The 14133-nt window shown below is 66.1% G+C and overlaps 1 protein-coding gene across 1 annotated transcript; it reads left to right on the forward strand.

The window, feature by feature from the left end:
- Positions 1 to 213: 213 nt before the first annotated feature.
- Positions 214 to 8553, forward strand: LINJ_35_0510 (proteophosphoglycan ppg4; the record flags this gene model as incomplete). Its single annotated transcript, XM_001468831.2, has 1 exon — positions 214 to 8553. One exon carries the CDS (start codon positions 214 to 216, stop codon positions 8551 to 8553), a length of 8340 nt encoding a protein of 2779 aa, XP_001468868.2.
- Positions 8554 to 14133: the final 5580 nt, after the last annotated feature.

The raw sequence follows: 14133 nt of genomic DNA on the forward strand, positions 1-14133 counted from the left end.
CTCTGCCCCGGAGTGGAGCAGCATCCCTAACCTTTGCTCTGTCAACGCACGCCACAACCTCCTAACGGGGACACTGCCTCCAGAGTGGTCTTCCATGCCCAGCATTCGCGAGATTGCAATCGACCACCACATGTTCTGCGGATGCGTTCCAGATACATGGAAGCAAACTAGCGGGCTCACAATCGACGCCGATACACCACTACGGGCACCTGACTGCGCCGTCTCCAACAGCTGCGAGAAGCACCCCACCAGCAGCAGCAGCTCCGCGCCGTCGGCGTCTTCGTCGTCTGCGCCGTCCAGCAGCAGCAGCTCCGCGCCGTCGGCGTCCTCGTCGTCTGCGCCGTCCAGCAGCAGCAGCTCCGCGCCGTCGGCGTCTTCGTCGTCTGCGCCGTCCAGCAGCAGCAGCTCCGCGCCGTCGGCGTCCTCGTCGTCTGCGCCGTCCAGCAGCAGCAGCTCCGCGCCGTCGGCGTCTTCGTCGTCTGCGCCGTCCAGCAGCAGCAGCTCTGCGCCGTCGGCGTCTTCGTCGTCTGCGCCGTCCAGCAGCAGCAGCTCCGCGCCGTCGGCGTCCTCGTCGTCTGCGCCGTCCAGCAGCAGCAGCTCCGCGCCGTCAGCGTCTTCGTCGTCTGCGCCGTCCAGCAGCAGCAGCTCTGCGCCGTCGGCGTCCTCGTCGTCTGCGCCGTCCAGCAGCAGCAGCTCCGCGCCATCGGCGTCCTCGTCGTCTGCGCCGTCCAGCAGCAGCAGCTCCGCGCCGTCAGCGTCTTCGTCGTCTGCGCCGTCCAGCAGCAGCAGCTCCGCGCCGTCGGCGTCCTCGTCGTCTGCGCCGTCCAGCAGCAGCAGCTCCGCGCCGTCGGCGTCCTCGTCGTCTGCGCCGTCCAGCAGCAGCTCCGCGCCGTCAGCGTCCTCGTCGTCTGCGCCGTCCAGCAGCAGCTCCGCGCCGTCGGCGTCCTCGTCGTCTGCGCCGTCCAGCAGCAGCTCCGCGCCGTCAGCGTCGTCGTCGTCTGCGCCGTCCAGCAGCAGCTCCGCGCCGTCGGCGTCATCGTCGTCTGCGCCGTCCAGCAGCAGCTCCGCGCCGTTAGCGTCGTCGTCGTCTGCGCCGTCCAGCAGCAGCTCCGCGCCGTCGGCGTCCTCGTCGTCTGCGCCGTCCAGCAGCAGCTCCGCGCCGTTAGCGTCGTCGTCGTCTGCGCCGTCCAGCAGCAGCTCCGCGCCGTCAGCGTCGTCGTCGTCTGCGCTGTCCAGCAGCAGCTCCGCGCCGTCGGCGTCGTCGTCGTCTGCACCGTCCAGCAGCAGCTCCGCGCCGTCGGCGTCATCGTCGTCTGCGCCGTCCAGCAGCAGCTCCGCGCCGTCGGCGTCCTCGTCGTCTGCGCCGTCCAGCAGCAGCTCCGCACCGTCGGCGTCCTCGTCGTCTGCGCCGTCCAGCAGCAGCTCCGCGCCGTCGGCGTCGTCGTCGTCTGCGCCGTCCAGCAGCAGCTCCGCGCCGTCGGCGTCGTCGTCGTCTGCGCCGTCCAGCAGCAGCTCCGCGCCGTCAGCGTCGTCGTCGTCTGCACCGTCCAGCAGCAGCTCCGCGCCGTCGGCGTCCTCGTCGTCTGCGCCGTCCAGCAGCAGCTCCGCGCCGTCGGCGTCCTCGTCGTCTGCACCGTCCAGCAGCAGCTCCGCGCCGTCAGCGTCCTCGTCGTCTGCGCCGTCCAGCAGCAGCTCCGCGCCGTCGGCGTCCTCGTCGTCTGCGCCGTCCAGCAGCAGCTCCGCGCCGTCGGCGTCGTCGTCGTCTGCGCCGTCCAGCAGCAGCTCCGCACCGTCGGCGTCGTCGTCGTCTGCGCCGTCCAGCAGCAGCTCCGCGCCGTCGGCGTCCTCGTCGTCTGCGCCGTCCAGCAGCAGCTCCACACCGTCGGCGTCCTCGTCGTCTGCGCCGTCCAGCAGCAGCTCCGCGCCGTCAGCGTCGTCGTCGTCTGCGCCGTCCAGCAGCAGCTCCGCGCCGTCAGCGTCCTCGTCGTCTGCGCCGTCCAGCATCAGCTCCGCGCCATCAGCGTCCTCGTCGTCTGCACCGTCCAGCAGCAGCTCCGCGCCGTCGGCGTCCTCGTCGTCTGCGCCGTCCAGCAGCAGCTCCGCGCCGTCGGCGTCGTCGTCGTCTGCGCCGTCCAGCAGCAGCTCCGCGCCGTCGGCGTCGTCGTCGTCTGCACCGTCCAGCAGCAGCTCCGCGCCGTCAGCGTCCTCGTCGTCTGCGCCGTCCAGCAGCAGCTCCGCGCCGTCGGCGTCCTCGTCGTCTGCGCCGTCCAGCAGCAGCTCCGCGCCGTCAGCGTCCTCGTCGTCTGCGCCGTCCAGCAGCAGCTCCGCGCCGTCGGCGTCCTCGTCGTCTGCGCCGTCCAGCAGCAGCTCCGCGCCGTCGGCGTCGTCGTCGTCTGCGCCGTCCAGCAGCAGCTCCGCGCCGTCGGCGTCCTCGTCGTCTGCGCCGTCCAGCAGCAGCTCCGCGCCGTCGGCGTCCTCGTCGTCTGCGCCGTCCAGCAGCAGCTCCGCGCCGTCGGCGTCCTCGTCGTCTGCGCCGTCCAGCAGCAGCTCCGCGCCGTCGGCGTCCTCGTCGTCTGCGCCGTCCAGCAGCAGCTCCGCGCCGTCAGCGTCCTCGTCGTCTGCGCCGTCCAGCAGCAGCTCCGCGCCGTCGGCGTCGTCGTCGTCTGCGCCGTCCAGCAGCAGCTCCGCGCCGTCAGCGTCCTCGTCGTCTGCGCCGTCCAGCAGCAGCTCCGCGCCGTCGGCGTCCTCGTCGTCTGCGCCGTCCAGCAGCAGCTCCGCACCGTCGGCGTCCTCGTCGTCTGCGCCGTCCAGCAGCAGCTCCGCGCCGTCGGCGTCGTCGTCGTCTGCGCCGTCCAGCAGCAGCTCCGCGCCGTCGGCGTCCTCGTCGTCTGCACCGTCCAGCAGCAGCTCCGCGCCGTCGGCGTCCTCGTCGTCTGCGCCGTCCAGCAGCAGCTCCGCGCCGTCGGCGTCCTCGTCGTCTGCGCCGTCCAGCAGCAGCTCCGCGCCGTCGGCGTCCTCGTCGTCTGCGCCGTCCAGCAGCAGCTCCGCGCCGTCGGCGTCCTCGTCGTCTGCGCCGTCCAGCAGCAGCTCCGCGCCGTCAGCGTCCTCGTCGTCTGCGCCGTCCAGCAGCAGCTCCGCGCCGTCGGCGTCCTCGTCGTCTGCGCCGTCCAGCAGCAGCTCCGCGCCGTCAGCGTCGTCGTCGTCTGCGCCGTCCAGCAGCAGCTCCGCGCCGTCGGCGTCGTCGTCGTCTGCGCCGTCCAGCAGCAGCTCCGCGCCGTCAGCGTCCTCGTCGTCTGCGCCGTCCAGCAGCAGCTCCGCGCCGTCGGCGTCGTCGTCGTCTGCGCCGTCCAGCAGCAGCTCCGCGCCGTCGGCGTCCTCGTCGTCTGCGCCGTCCAGCAGCAGCTCCGCGCCGTCGGCGTCCTCGTCGTCTGCGCCGTCCAGCAGCAGCTCCGCGCCGTCGGCGTCGTCGTCGTCTGCGCCGTCCAGCAGCAGCTCCGCGCCGTCGGCGTCGTCGTCGTCTGCGCCGTCCAGCAGCAGCTCCGCGCCGTCGGCGTCGTCGTCGTCTGCGCCGTCCAGCAGCAGCTCCGCGCCGTCGGCGTCCTCGTCGTCTGCGCCGTCCAGCAGCAGCTCCGCGCCGTCGGCGTCGTCGTCGTCTGCGCCGTCCAGCAGCAGCTCCGCGCCGTCGGCGTCCTCGTCGTCTGCGCCGTCCAGCAGCAGCTCCGCGCCGTCGGCGTCCTCGTCGTCTGCGCCGTCCAGCAGCAGCTCCGCGCCGTCGGCGTCGTCGTCGTCTGCGCCGTCCAGCAGCAGCTCCGCGCCGTCGGCGTCCTCGTCGTCTGCGCCGTCCAGCAGCAGCTCCGCGCCGTCGGCGTCCTCGTCGTCTGCGCCGTCCAGCAGCAGCTCCGCGCCGTCGGCGTCGTCGTCGTCTGCGCCGTCCAGCAGCAGCTCCGCGCCGTCGGCGTCCTCGTCGTCTGCGCCGTCCAGCAGCAGCTCCGCGCCGTCGGCGTCGTCGTCGTCTGCGCCGTCCAGCAGCAGCTCCGCGCCGTCGGCGTCGTCGTCGTCTGCGCCGTCCAGCAGCAGCTCCGCGCCGTCGGCGTCGTCGTCGTCTGCGCCGTCCAGCAGCAGCTCCGCGCCGTCGGCGTCGTCGTCGTCTGCGCCGTCCAGCAGCAGCTCCGCGCCGTCGGCGTCGTCGTCGTCTGCGCCGTCCAGCAGCAGCTCCGCGCCGTCGGCGTCCTCGTCGTCTGCGCCGTCCAGCAGCAGCTCCGCGCCGTCGGCGTCCTCGTCGTCTGCGCCGTCCAGCAGCAGCTCCGCGCCGTCGGCGTCGTCGTCGTCTGCGCCGTCCAGCAGCAGCTCCGCGCCGTCGGCGTCCTCGTCGTCTGCGCCGTCCAGCAGCAGCTCCGCGCCGTCGGCGTCGTCGTCGTCTGCGCCGTCCAGCAGCAGCTCCGCGCCGTCGGCGTCCTCGTCGTCTGCGCCGTCCAGCAGCAGCTCCGCGCCGTCGGCGTCGTCGTCGTCTGCGCCGTCCAGCAGCAGCTCCGCGCCGTCGGCGTCGTCGTCGTCTGCGCCGTCCAGCAGCAGCTCCGCGCCGTCGGCGTCCTCGTCGTCTGCGCCGTCCAGCAGCAGCTCCGCGCCGTCGGCGTCGTCGTCGTCTGCGCCGTCCAGCAGCAGCTCCGCGCCGTCAGCGTCCTCGTCGTCTGCGCCGTCCAGCAGCAGCTCCGCGCCGTCGGCGTCGTCGTCGTCTGCGCCGTCCAGCAGCAGCTCCGCGCCGTCGGCGTCGTCGTCGTCTGCGCCGTCCAGCAGCAGCTCCGCGCCGTCGGCGTCCTCGTCGTCTGCGCCGTCCAGCAGCAGCTCCGCGCCGTCGTCGTCCTCGTCGTCTGCGCCGTCCAGCAGCAGCTCCGCGCCGTCGGCGTCGTCGTCGTCTGCGCCGTCCAGCAGCAGCTCCGCGCCGTCGGCGTCCTCGTCGTCTGCGCCGTCCAGCAGCAGCTCCGCGCCGTCGGCGTCGTCGTCGTCTGCGCCGTCCAGCAGCAGCTCCGCGCCGTCGGCGTCCTCGTCGTCTGCGCCGTCCAGCAGCAGCTCCGCGCCGTCGGCGTCCTCGTCGTCTGCGCCGTCCAGCAGCAGCTCCGCGCCGTCGGCGTCCTCGTCGTCTGCACCGTCCAGCAGCAGCTCCGCGCCGTCGGCGTCCTCGTCGTCTGCACCGTCCAGCAGCAGCTCCGCGCCGTCGGCGTCGTCGTCGTCTGCACCGTCCAGCAGCAGCTCCGCGCCGTCGGCGTCCTCGTCGTCTGCGCCGTCCAGCAGCAGCTCCGCGCCGTCGGCGTCGTCGTCGTCTGCGCCGTCCAGCAGCAGCTCCGCGCCGTCGGCGTCCTCGTCGTCTGCGCCGTCCAGCAGCAGCTCCGCGCCGTCGGCGTCGTCGTCGTCTGCGCCGTCCAGCAGCAGCTCCGCGCCGTCGGCGTCGTCGTCGTCTGCGCCGTCCAGCAGCAGCTCCGCGCCGTTAGCGTCGTCGTCGTCTGCGCCGTCCAGCAGCAGCTCCGCGCCGTCAGCGTCGTCGTCGTCTGCGCCGTCCAGCAGCAGCTCCGCGCCGTCAGCGTCGTCGTCGTCTGCGCCGTCCAGCAGCAGCTCCGCGCCGTTAGCGTCGTCGTCGTCTGCGCCGTCCAGCAGCAGCTCCGCGCCGTCAGCGTCGTCGTCGTCTGCGCCGTCCAGCAGCAGCTCCGCGCCGTCAGCGTCGTCGTCGTCTGCACCGTCCAGCAGCAGCTCCGCGCCGTCGGCGTCCTCGTCGTCTGCGCCGTCCAGCAGCAGCTCCGCGCCGTCGGCGTCGTCGTCGTCTGCGCCGTCCAGCAGCAGCTCCGCGCCGTCGGCGTCCTCGTCGTCTGCGCCGTCCAGCAGCAGCTCCGCGCCGTCGGCGTCGTCGTCGTCTGCGCCGTCCAGCAGCAGCTCCGCGCCGTCAGCGTCCTCGTCGTCTGCACCGTCCAGCAGCAGCTCCGCGCCGTCGGCGTCCTCGTCGTCTGCGCCGTCCAGCAGCAGCTCCGCGCCGTCGGCGTCATCGTCGTCTGCGCCGTCCAGCAGCAGCTCCGCGCCGTCGGCGTCGTCGTCGTCTGCACCGTCCAGCAGCAGCTCCGCGCCGTCAGCGTCCTCGTCGTCTGCGCCGTCCAGCAGCAGCTCCGCGCCGTTAGCGTCGTCGTCGTCTGCGCCGTCCAGCAGCAGCTCCGCGCCGTCGGCGTCGTCGTCGTCTGCGCCGTCCAGCAGCAGCTCCGCGCCGTCGGCGTCCTCGTCGTCTGCGCCGTCCAGCAGCAGCTCCGCGCCGTCGGCGTCCTCGTCGTCTGCGCCGTCCAGCAGCAGCTCCGCGCCGTCGGCGTCCTCGTCGTCTGCGCCGTCCAGCAGCAGCTCCGCGCCGTCAGCGTCCTCGTCGTCTGCGCCGTCCAGCAGCAGCTCCGCGCCGTCAGCGTCCTCGTCGTCTGCACCGTCCAGCAGCAGCTCCGCGCCATCTGCGTCGTCTGCACCGTCCAGCAGCAGCTCCGCGCCGTCGGCGTCGTCGTCGTCTGCGCCGTCCAGCAGCAGCTCCGCGCCGTCGGCGTCCTCGTCGTCTGCGCCGTCCAGCAGCAGCTCCGCGCCGTCGGCGTCGTCGTCGTCTGCGCCGTCCAGCAGCAGCTCCGCGCCGTCGGCGTCGTCGTCGTCTGCGCCGTCCAGCAGCAGCTCCGCGCCGTCGGCGTCCTCGTCGTCTGCGCCGTCCAGCAGCAGCTCCGCGCCGTCGGCGTCGTCGTCGTCTGCGCCGTCCAGCAGCAGCTCTGCGCCGTCCAGCAGCAGCTCCGCGCCATCGCCGTCGTCGTCGTCTGCGCCGTCCAGCAGCAGCTCCGCGCCGTCGGCGTCGTCGTCGTCTGCGCCGTCCAGCAGCAGCTCTGCGCCGTCGGCGTCGTCGTCGTCTGCGCCGTCCAGCAGCAGCTCCGCGCCGTCGGCGTCGTCGTCGTCTGCGCCGTCCAGCAGCAGCTCTGCGCCGTCGGCGTCGTCGTCGTCTGCGCCGTCCAGCAGCAGCTCTGCGCCGTCGGCGTCGTCGTCGTCTGCGCCGTCCAGCAGCAGCTCCGCGCCGTCGGCGTCGTCGTCGTCTGCGCCGTCCAGCAGCAGCTCCGCGCCGTCGGCGTCCTCGTCGTCTGCGCCGTCCAGCAGCAGCTCCGCGCCGTCGGCGTCGTCGTCGTCTGCGCCGTCCAGCAGCAGCTCCGCGCCGTCGGCGTCCTCGTCGTCTGCGCCGTCCAGCAGCAGCTCCGCGCCGTCGGCGTCGTCTGCGCCGTCCAGCAGCAGCTCTGCGCCGTCGGCGTCCTCGTCGTCTGCGCCGTCCAGCAGCAGCTCCGCGCCGTCGGCGTCGTCGTCGTCTGCGCCGTCCAGCAGCAGCTCTGCGCCGTCGGCGTCGTCGTCGTCTGCGCCGTCCAGCAGCAGCTCCGCGCCGTCGGCGTCGTCGTCGTCTGCGCCGTCCAGCAGCAGCTCCGCGCCGTCGCCGTCGTCGTCGTCTGCGCCGTCCAGCAGCAGCTCCGCGCCGTCGGCGTCCTCGTCGTCTGCGCCGTCCAGCAGCAGCTCTGCGCCGTCGGCGTCCTCGTCGTCTGCGCCGTCCAGCAGCAGCTCCGCGCCGTCGTCGTCCTCGTCGTCTGCGCCGTCCAGCAGCAGCTCCGCGCCGTCGGCGTCCTCGTCGTCTGCGCCGTCCAGCAGCAGCTCCGCGCCGTCGGCGTCGTCGTCGTCTGCGCCGTCCAGCAGCAGCTCCGCGCCGTCGGCGTCCTCGTCGTCTGCGCCGTCCAGCAGCAGCTCCGCGCCGTCGTCGTCGTCTGCGCCGTCCAGCAGCAGCTCCGCGCCGTCGGCGTCCTCGTCGTCTGCGCCGTCCAGCAGCAGCTCCGCGCCGTCGGCGTCGTCGTCGTCTGCGCCGTCCAGCAGCAGCTCTGCGCCGTCGGCGTCGTCGTCGTCTGCGCCGTCCAGCAGCAGCTCCGCGCCGTCGGCGTCGTCGTCGTCTGCGCCGTCCAGCAGCAGCTCCGCGCCGTCGCCGTCGTCGTCGTCTGCGCCGTCCAGCAGCAGCTCCGCGCCGTCGGCGTCCTCGTCGTCTGCGCCGTCCAGCAGCAGCTCCGCGCCGTCGGCGTCGTCGTCGTCTGCGCCGTCCAGCAGCAGCTCCGCGCCGTCGGCGTCGTCGTCGTCTGCGCCGTCCAGCAGCAGCTCCGCGCCGTCGGCGTCGTCGTCGTCTGCGCCGTCCAGCAGCAGCTCCGCGCCGTCGGCGTCGTCGTCGTCTGCGCCGTCCAGCAGCAGCTCCGCGCCGTCGGCGTCCTCGTCGTCTGCGCCGTCCAGCAGCAGCTCTGCGCCGTCGGCGTCCTCGTCGTCTGCGCCGTCCAGCAGCAGCTCCGCGCCGTCGGCGTCGTCGTCGTCTGCGCCGTCCAGCAGCAGCTCCGCGCCGTCGGCGTCCTCGTCGTCTGCGCCGTCCAGCAGCAGCTCCGCGCCGTCGGCGTCCTCGTCGTCTGCGCCGTCCAGCAGCAGCTCTGCGCCGTCGGCGTCGTCGTCGTCTGCGCCGTCCAGCAGCTCTTCCGTGTCGCTCAGTGACAGTGGAGGTTGCTTCAGCGATGTTCCTTATTACACGCCAGTGCAGGTGGCGCATAGCATGCGCTTTCTCTCTGGGTTTTCCGAGGTGTCCGCGGATGCAAGTTCCAGTTGGAAGTGTCCGAACTTCTGCTCATGGGCGGGGGTAACGTGCACACCGGAAGGATTTTTTCTCGATCTAGCGGGTGTGGTCAAGTCGGGCTGGCTACCGATGGTTCCCGGTGACTGCGACGGCTTGGAAGTCCCTGTTTTGAGTATCAGCGCGGGTGGTGCGGAGGGAGGCGTGACTTTGAATGACTCTTTGCCGCCGTCGTGGGGTCGGCTGCTGTCTCTTGTTGAGCTGGATTTCTCGTACACGGGCGTCAGCGGTGCGGCACCGTCGGACTGGTCGGCCTTGGTGAACCTGAAGAAGCTGAATCTGGGCCACAATAAGTTGAGTGGTGAATTCCCGGCGGAGTGGAGCGGCATGGTGGCCATAGAGGAGCTGTATCTGAACGACAACAAATTCAGTGGCAGGTTGCCCTTCGAATGGTTTAAGATGGAGAGCCTCAAAATCCTCGATCTCTCCAACAACGAATTGGGCGGCTCCCTTCCCAGCTTCATCGTTTCACTCTCGCGCTCACACGACGTCGCAGCGCTGCGCGAGCGGCTGTTGGCGGTGAGGAAGTAACGGAACGAATCGGACAGTTTCGAAGTTTTTTTTGTGTGTGCATTACGTGGCGTGAGCGGATGTTTGAGCGTGTGTGTTGTTGCTCTTACGAGCGAGACTCGTTGTCGGTGTGAGACGCCCATTCTGTGCTTGTCTGTTGTCACGTTGCATTGGCTAGAGCGTGCGGCAAACCGCGCACCACACGCACGATACCTGCTCCCCGCGCCCCCTTACCTTCTGCCACTTATCTTTCCTTCTCGCTGGGCCGTTCGCATATGTGCGTGCCCCTCTTCCTTGTTTGTTTTGAACGACCAGCGTGCCGACCCTGGTGGGTGTTGCTACGCTTCTCGCACCCCGTTTCTCACATGCCGCTGCTGCTGCTCTCTCTCTCTCTGCGCCTGCTCGCTGGCCACATGGATTGTCACGGCGCCGCGTGATTGCATTGGGGGCTGCGCAACACATTGGGAAGGGTGTACCTGCGCGCAGAGGTGGCGCACACCTCACGGTGAGGCGACACAGTCTTCTCGTTTTTTCTTTTACTCATTGAGTGCTCTCAGCACGTTCATTTTGCAAGTTGGACTGACTGGCTGCACCGATGGCTGGGCGCCTGAGAGCTTCCGCTCTTGTGGGCGCACTTGGTGTCCACCTCCTCGCCTGTAGTCGCGTCTGTGTCCATCTGTGCATCTCCCTCATTTTATTTCTCGTTTTCGGCTTCACCGTCTCTCTCGGGCTGATCCTCTCTTCTGTCCGGCATCTCACTTGCCCTCCAATGCATGCCGCGCGTGTATGCGTACCTGTGCCCATGTCTCTCTGTCTCCATCTCTCTGCACGTGGCGTTGCTGGTCGAGGGAGTGTGTCTGGTGCGTTCGATGGGGGGGGTCCATTCTCTGCATCACGTAAATGCGCCGCCCTCCTTCCGTCCACCTCTCCTGCCACTAGGCGTTGATGCGCATTGAGTGATTCACAACGGCGTTGAAACTCACCAAAGAAGAACGCAACAACGGTGCTGATGGCCGCCGTTTGAGGCCCGCTGGCGGTGCGGCGCATCTGCCGCCTTGCCGCCTCGCCTCCCCCAACTCCCTCCCCTCGGGAACGGCTCTCCTGGATAGTCGATGGCGCACACAACCGCGTGCGACTTCCTCCACGCCTGTTCTTTGTCAGAGAGGGTGCTGCCTGTGTGCGCCACATGGATGACGTGTCCTCTACTCGCTGTCTTCTCCCTCTCCACCGCTCTCCTTCTCCGTGTCTCCTCCCTCTCTTGACGCATGCACGCGTGCGCGTTGCGCCTGCATGCCATTTTCCGTCGCGCACATCGCAGTAAACGGCAGTTTCCTTTTCCTTTCTTTTCGTGCACTTTCTCCCTCTTTCGCCCCCGCCCCCTCCCGCCCATTCCCTTTTCCACGCCACCACCACCAAAGACGGCGGTAAAGAAACAGAGAGAACACACCGAATAAAAAGCGGGGGAACACGTGCTCTGTAAACATACGGAAAACGGTGTATATACTGCTATATATATATATGCGTACCATAGACTGAGAAGAGCAAGCGAGATCGGAGCTGAGCAACATATGGCCACATGCGTGTAGCACGACAAATACCGCGCAGTACCTCCCCTCTCCTCCCCTCACACGCAAGCGTCTCTGTTTGTTGTTGCTAGCGGGTCTCGTGCGTGCGCGTCGGCACTCTGTCAAAGCCTCCATCCTGTTGCCTACACAATCCACGCACCCTTCGCTGTCTCATTCTCACACGCCCCCCTCCTCATTGTCTCGGCATAGGCCTATACGCGCTCCCTGCTCGTTTTTTGTTGCCCCCTCTTACTACTATTGTTTTCTCGTTTTTTATCTGAACTTTATTCCTTCACGTTCGTGGGTGTTTGTGTGCGCTGGCAGCACCATGTGAAGACAACAACACCAACGTCACTGATACAGCGGCCACCTCTCCCTCACTTCATCTTTCCGATTTTGTCGTTTGGCTTTCTTTCTTCCCCCCCCCAACTACAAAAATAAAAAAATCCCCTTTTCTGTTGTGTGTCTTCACCGATACACGCGTGTCTCTGTAGCACAGCGCTTCTTTACTTCTTTTATTTTTCTTTTTACTTTCCCGATCGTTGTTTACCCTCATTCTCTCTCGCCCCTCCCCCTCTGTCCTTTATTTATTGTTACTGCGTGCGTTTGTGTCTTGCGCGTGTGCCGTGTACCGTGTACGTGCTTGTGTGTATTTTGGTGCGTGGGTAGCCGAGGCGTATCCTCAGCGCTGCTCTCTCTCTTGCTCCGAATCCTTCTTCCGCACCTCAAAGGCCTTATCTTTTCTCCTTTTGTTTCTCCTCTTCTCCTTCGAGCAGGAAAAAAGCGTTGTGTCGCACGCGCATTTTTTCTGCTATACTATTCCTTTTTCCCCTTCGTTGTTTTGCGCTGTCCGAGGCTCGGACAGCGGCATTAACACCACAGCCGCGACTTATATTGCCCCGCCCTTCCCCTTTTTGTGTTTTACTCCGCCCTCTGTCCCCTTCGCACGCCCTTTAGGCGCGGGCATAGGCCTGCTTGGCTCCTTCCTGCGTCACTCTCATTACAGCCGCGGGGCCTTTGTTTTGGCTTCTCTGTGCGTGTGTGGTTTCTTCCCTTCCCCCGTTAACGGGTACAAAGAGGAGAGGACAAAGAGAAACGGAGCGGCAGAAAAAAAAACAGCATCCGCTCTCTCTCTGTTTTTTCTTCCTGCGCCCTCGTAATCCTCCTGCCTCTCCTCTGCTTTCCTCACTCCCTGCCCAGGTCGTGTGTGTGTGTGTTGTTCGTATCTCTTTCCTTTTCTCATCTTGAGATCATTGTCCTTTCCCCCCTCTCTCTTCCTCTCTGCCGATCACGTGGTGCTGTTTTCCGGCTGGCTCTCTTGCGATTCGCTCTTCACGGCGTATTAGGTGAGACGTGTCTCGGCGGGGCATCTCAGTGGATTCCATACGCGTGCCCATCATCTCTACCAACCCTCTCTCTGCGTACTCATTCTCTTTTTCGTGCTCTCTTCTATTGTGGAAATACTCCACTCTTCCGGTGCCTTCGGGTGATTGGTCGGTTCGGCTGCCAGTAAAACAAGACGTTCTTTGTGTGTGCGCACATTGCTACTCACATACCCCTTTTCTTACTGCGTCGTACCCTCCATCTCTTCCCCCACCCCACCCCCTCCACACACACCACCACAACTACCCCTGCATCGCAGTGGTCTCTCTTTTCGTTTTCTCGCTCTCTTTCCTTCCTGCTGTTTGGTGTGCCATCCCTGTGGCAAGGTGCACGCCGTTAAGGACGTCTTCTCAACTCCCTTCCCTTTTGTGTGTGTGTGTGTGTGTTAGTGTGTATTGCCTGTTTTTGTTTTGTGTTGTGCTCTCCGGGCTCATTCTTTTCGTGACTTCGAGTATCTCCCGTTTCGGGCTCCTCTCAGCTACGCGTATACCATATTCTCTCCTTTCGCCTTCGTTCGCCGCTGTCTCTCCCCTCCCCCGGGCCACCTCTGCACACCCCCAACCCTCGCTTCGCGTCTCTCTTTCGCACCCCTTGCTTGCGTGTCCTTTCTGTGTGTGTTGTGTGTGTGTGTGTGTGTGATTTAGGTCCGACACAAGAGCGCGTTCGTCGGCTTAGGTTGTTGAAGGCAGAGCGTGCCGTTCTCCTCCTCCCCACTTCCCCGCGCCGAAGAAGACGACGAGAACTACAATGCGACTGCGGCCCTCCACCTCCCTCGACAAGAAAAAAAAAGCAAAGGCATAAGAGAGGAAGAGTTTTGAAAACCAGGGAAAGAAGTCCATTATTTCGCAAGAACAGCAACCCCCACAACTAAAAGAGAACGCGGCTTTTAGGTTGGGCAGAGTTGAAGAAACAAGCGACGTGCTGTTGTGTGTGTGTGTGCACCCCTCTCCTTTTTTCTCTTGTTTCTCCCCTTCCCATTTCCTGAGACGGACCGAAGGTGTGGAGTATCTCCGCTCTGTCTCGTTCTTTCATTTGCTTTTCAGTTAAAATAGTGTTCTGCCCATCAACGTCTCTTTCCTTTTTTTTTTCGTGCGTCGTGCCCCTTTGTGTCGGGTAGTCCATCGGCGATTAGTGTGTGTGTGTGTCGCGGTGTCGGTTCTCTCATTCACACGCTCTTGATCACCTCTCTTGTGATTCCACCTCTCCCTCTCTAGCGCATTGTTGAAGTTTCCTTTTTTCCGTTCTTCATTCTGTTTTTTTTTTTTAGCGTCTTTTTTCAATTTTCGACTAAACGCTTTCAGTTGCTGTCCTTTTCATCTCTATCGATTCTAGTGCTTCTCCTCTGTCTCCTTCACTTCAACACTTCACTTCTGTTCTCTCTTACCGCTGCAGCACGCCCCTCTTGCGGTGCCTCTGTAGCGTTGTGACGTTGCCCTTCTCTGTGCCGATCACTAAGCACCACGGCGACGGCCACCCTCCCGCATTTGTCCCTCACTCGCCGGTTTGCGTGCTTTTCTAGCGATTTGTACACACTAGATGGAAGTGAACCCTTAATCTCGTCGTTGCTGCGTCCTTTCTGTGTGTGTTGTGTGGGTGTGGGTGTGTTGTGTGTGTGTGTGTGTGATTTAGGTTCTGCGTACAGTTGATTTCTTGTCATTTTATGGAACGGACGACCACCTCCTCTGCCCCCCGCAGTGCATACCTGTCCACCTGTCGTGTAATCGTTGGTTTTCTTCCCGCTTGAATCCATCATCGCCAGCGCGTTTTCTCTTCCACAGCATCTGGCCTCCCCCTCCACCCTCCGGCACAAGCGCCCTCACTCGTTCACGTCGCTGCTAGCAGAGAGCTACCCGTATCTATTCTCACGTCTCTGTCGGAGTTCTCCGTCCTTGTTACTTTCTCTAGCGCTCTCAGGAAGAGAGGGCGGGAAGCTCGCCGAGGCCATATTGCGCCCCCGCCCCCACCCAACAAGAGGCAGAGGCCTCA

Source organism: Leishmania infantum, chromosome 35, assembly GCF_000002875.2.
Source record: "Leishmania infantum JPCM5 genome chromosome 35".
Classification (NCBI taxonomy): Eukaryota; Euglenozoa; class Kinetoplastea; order Trypanosomatida; family Trypanosomatidae; genus Leishmania; species Leishmania infantum.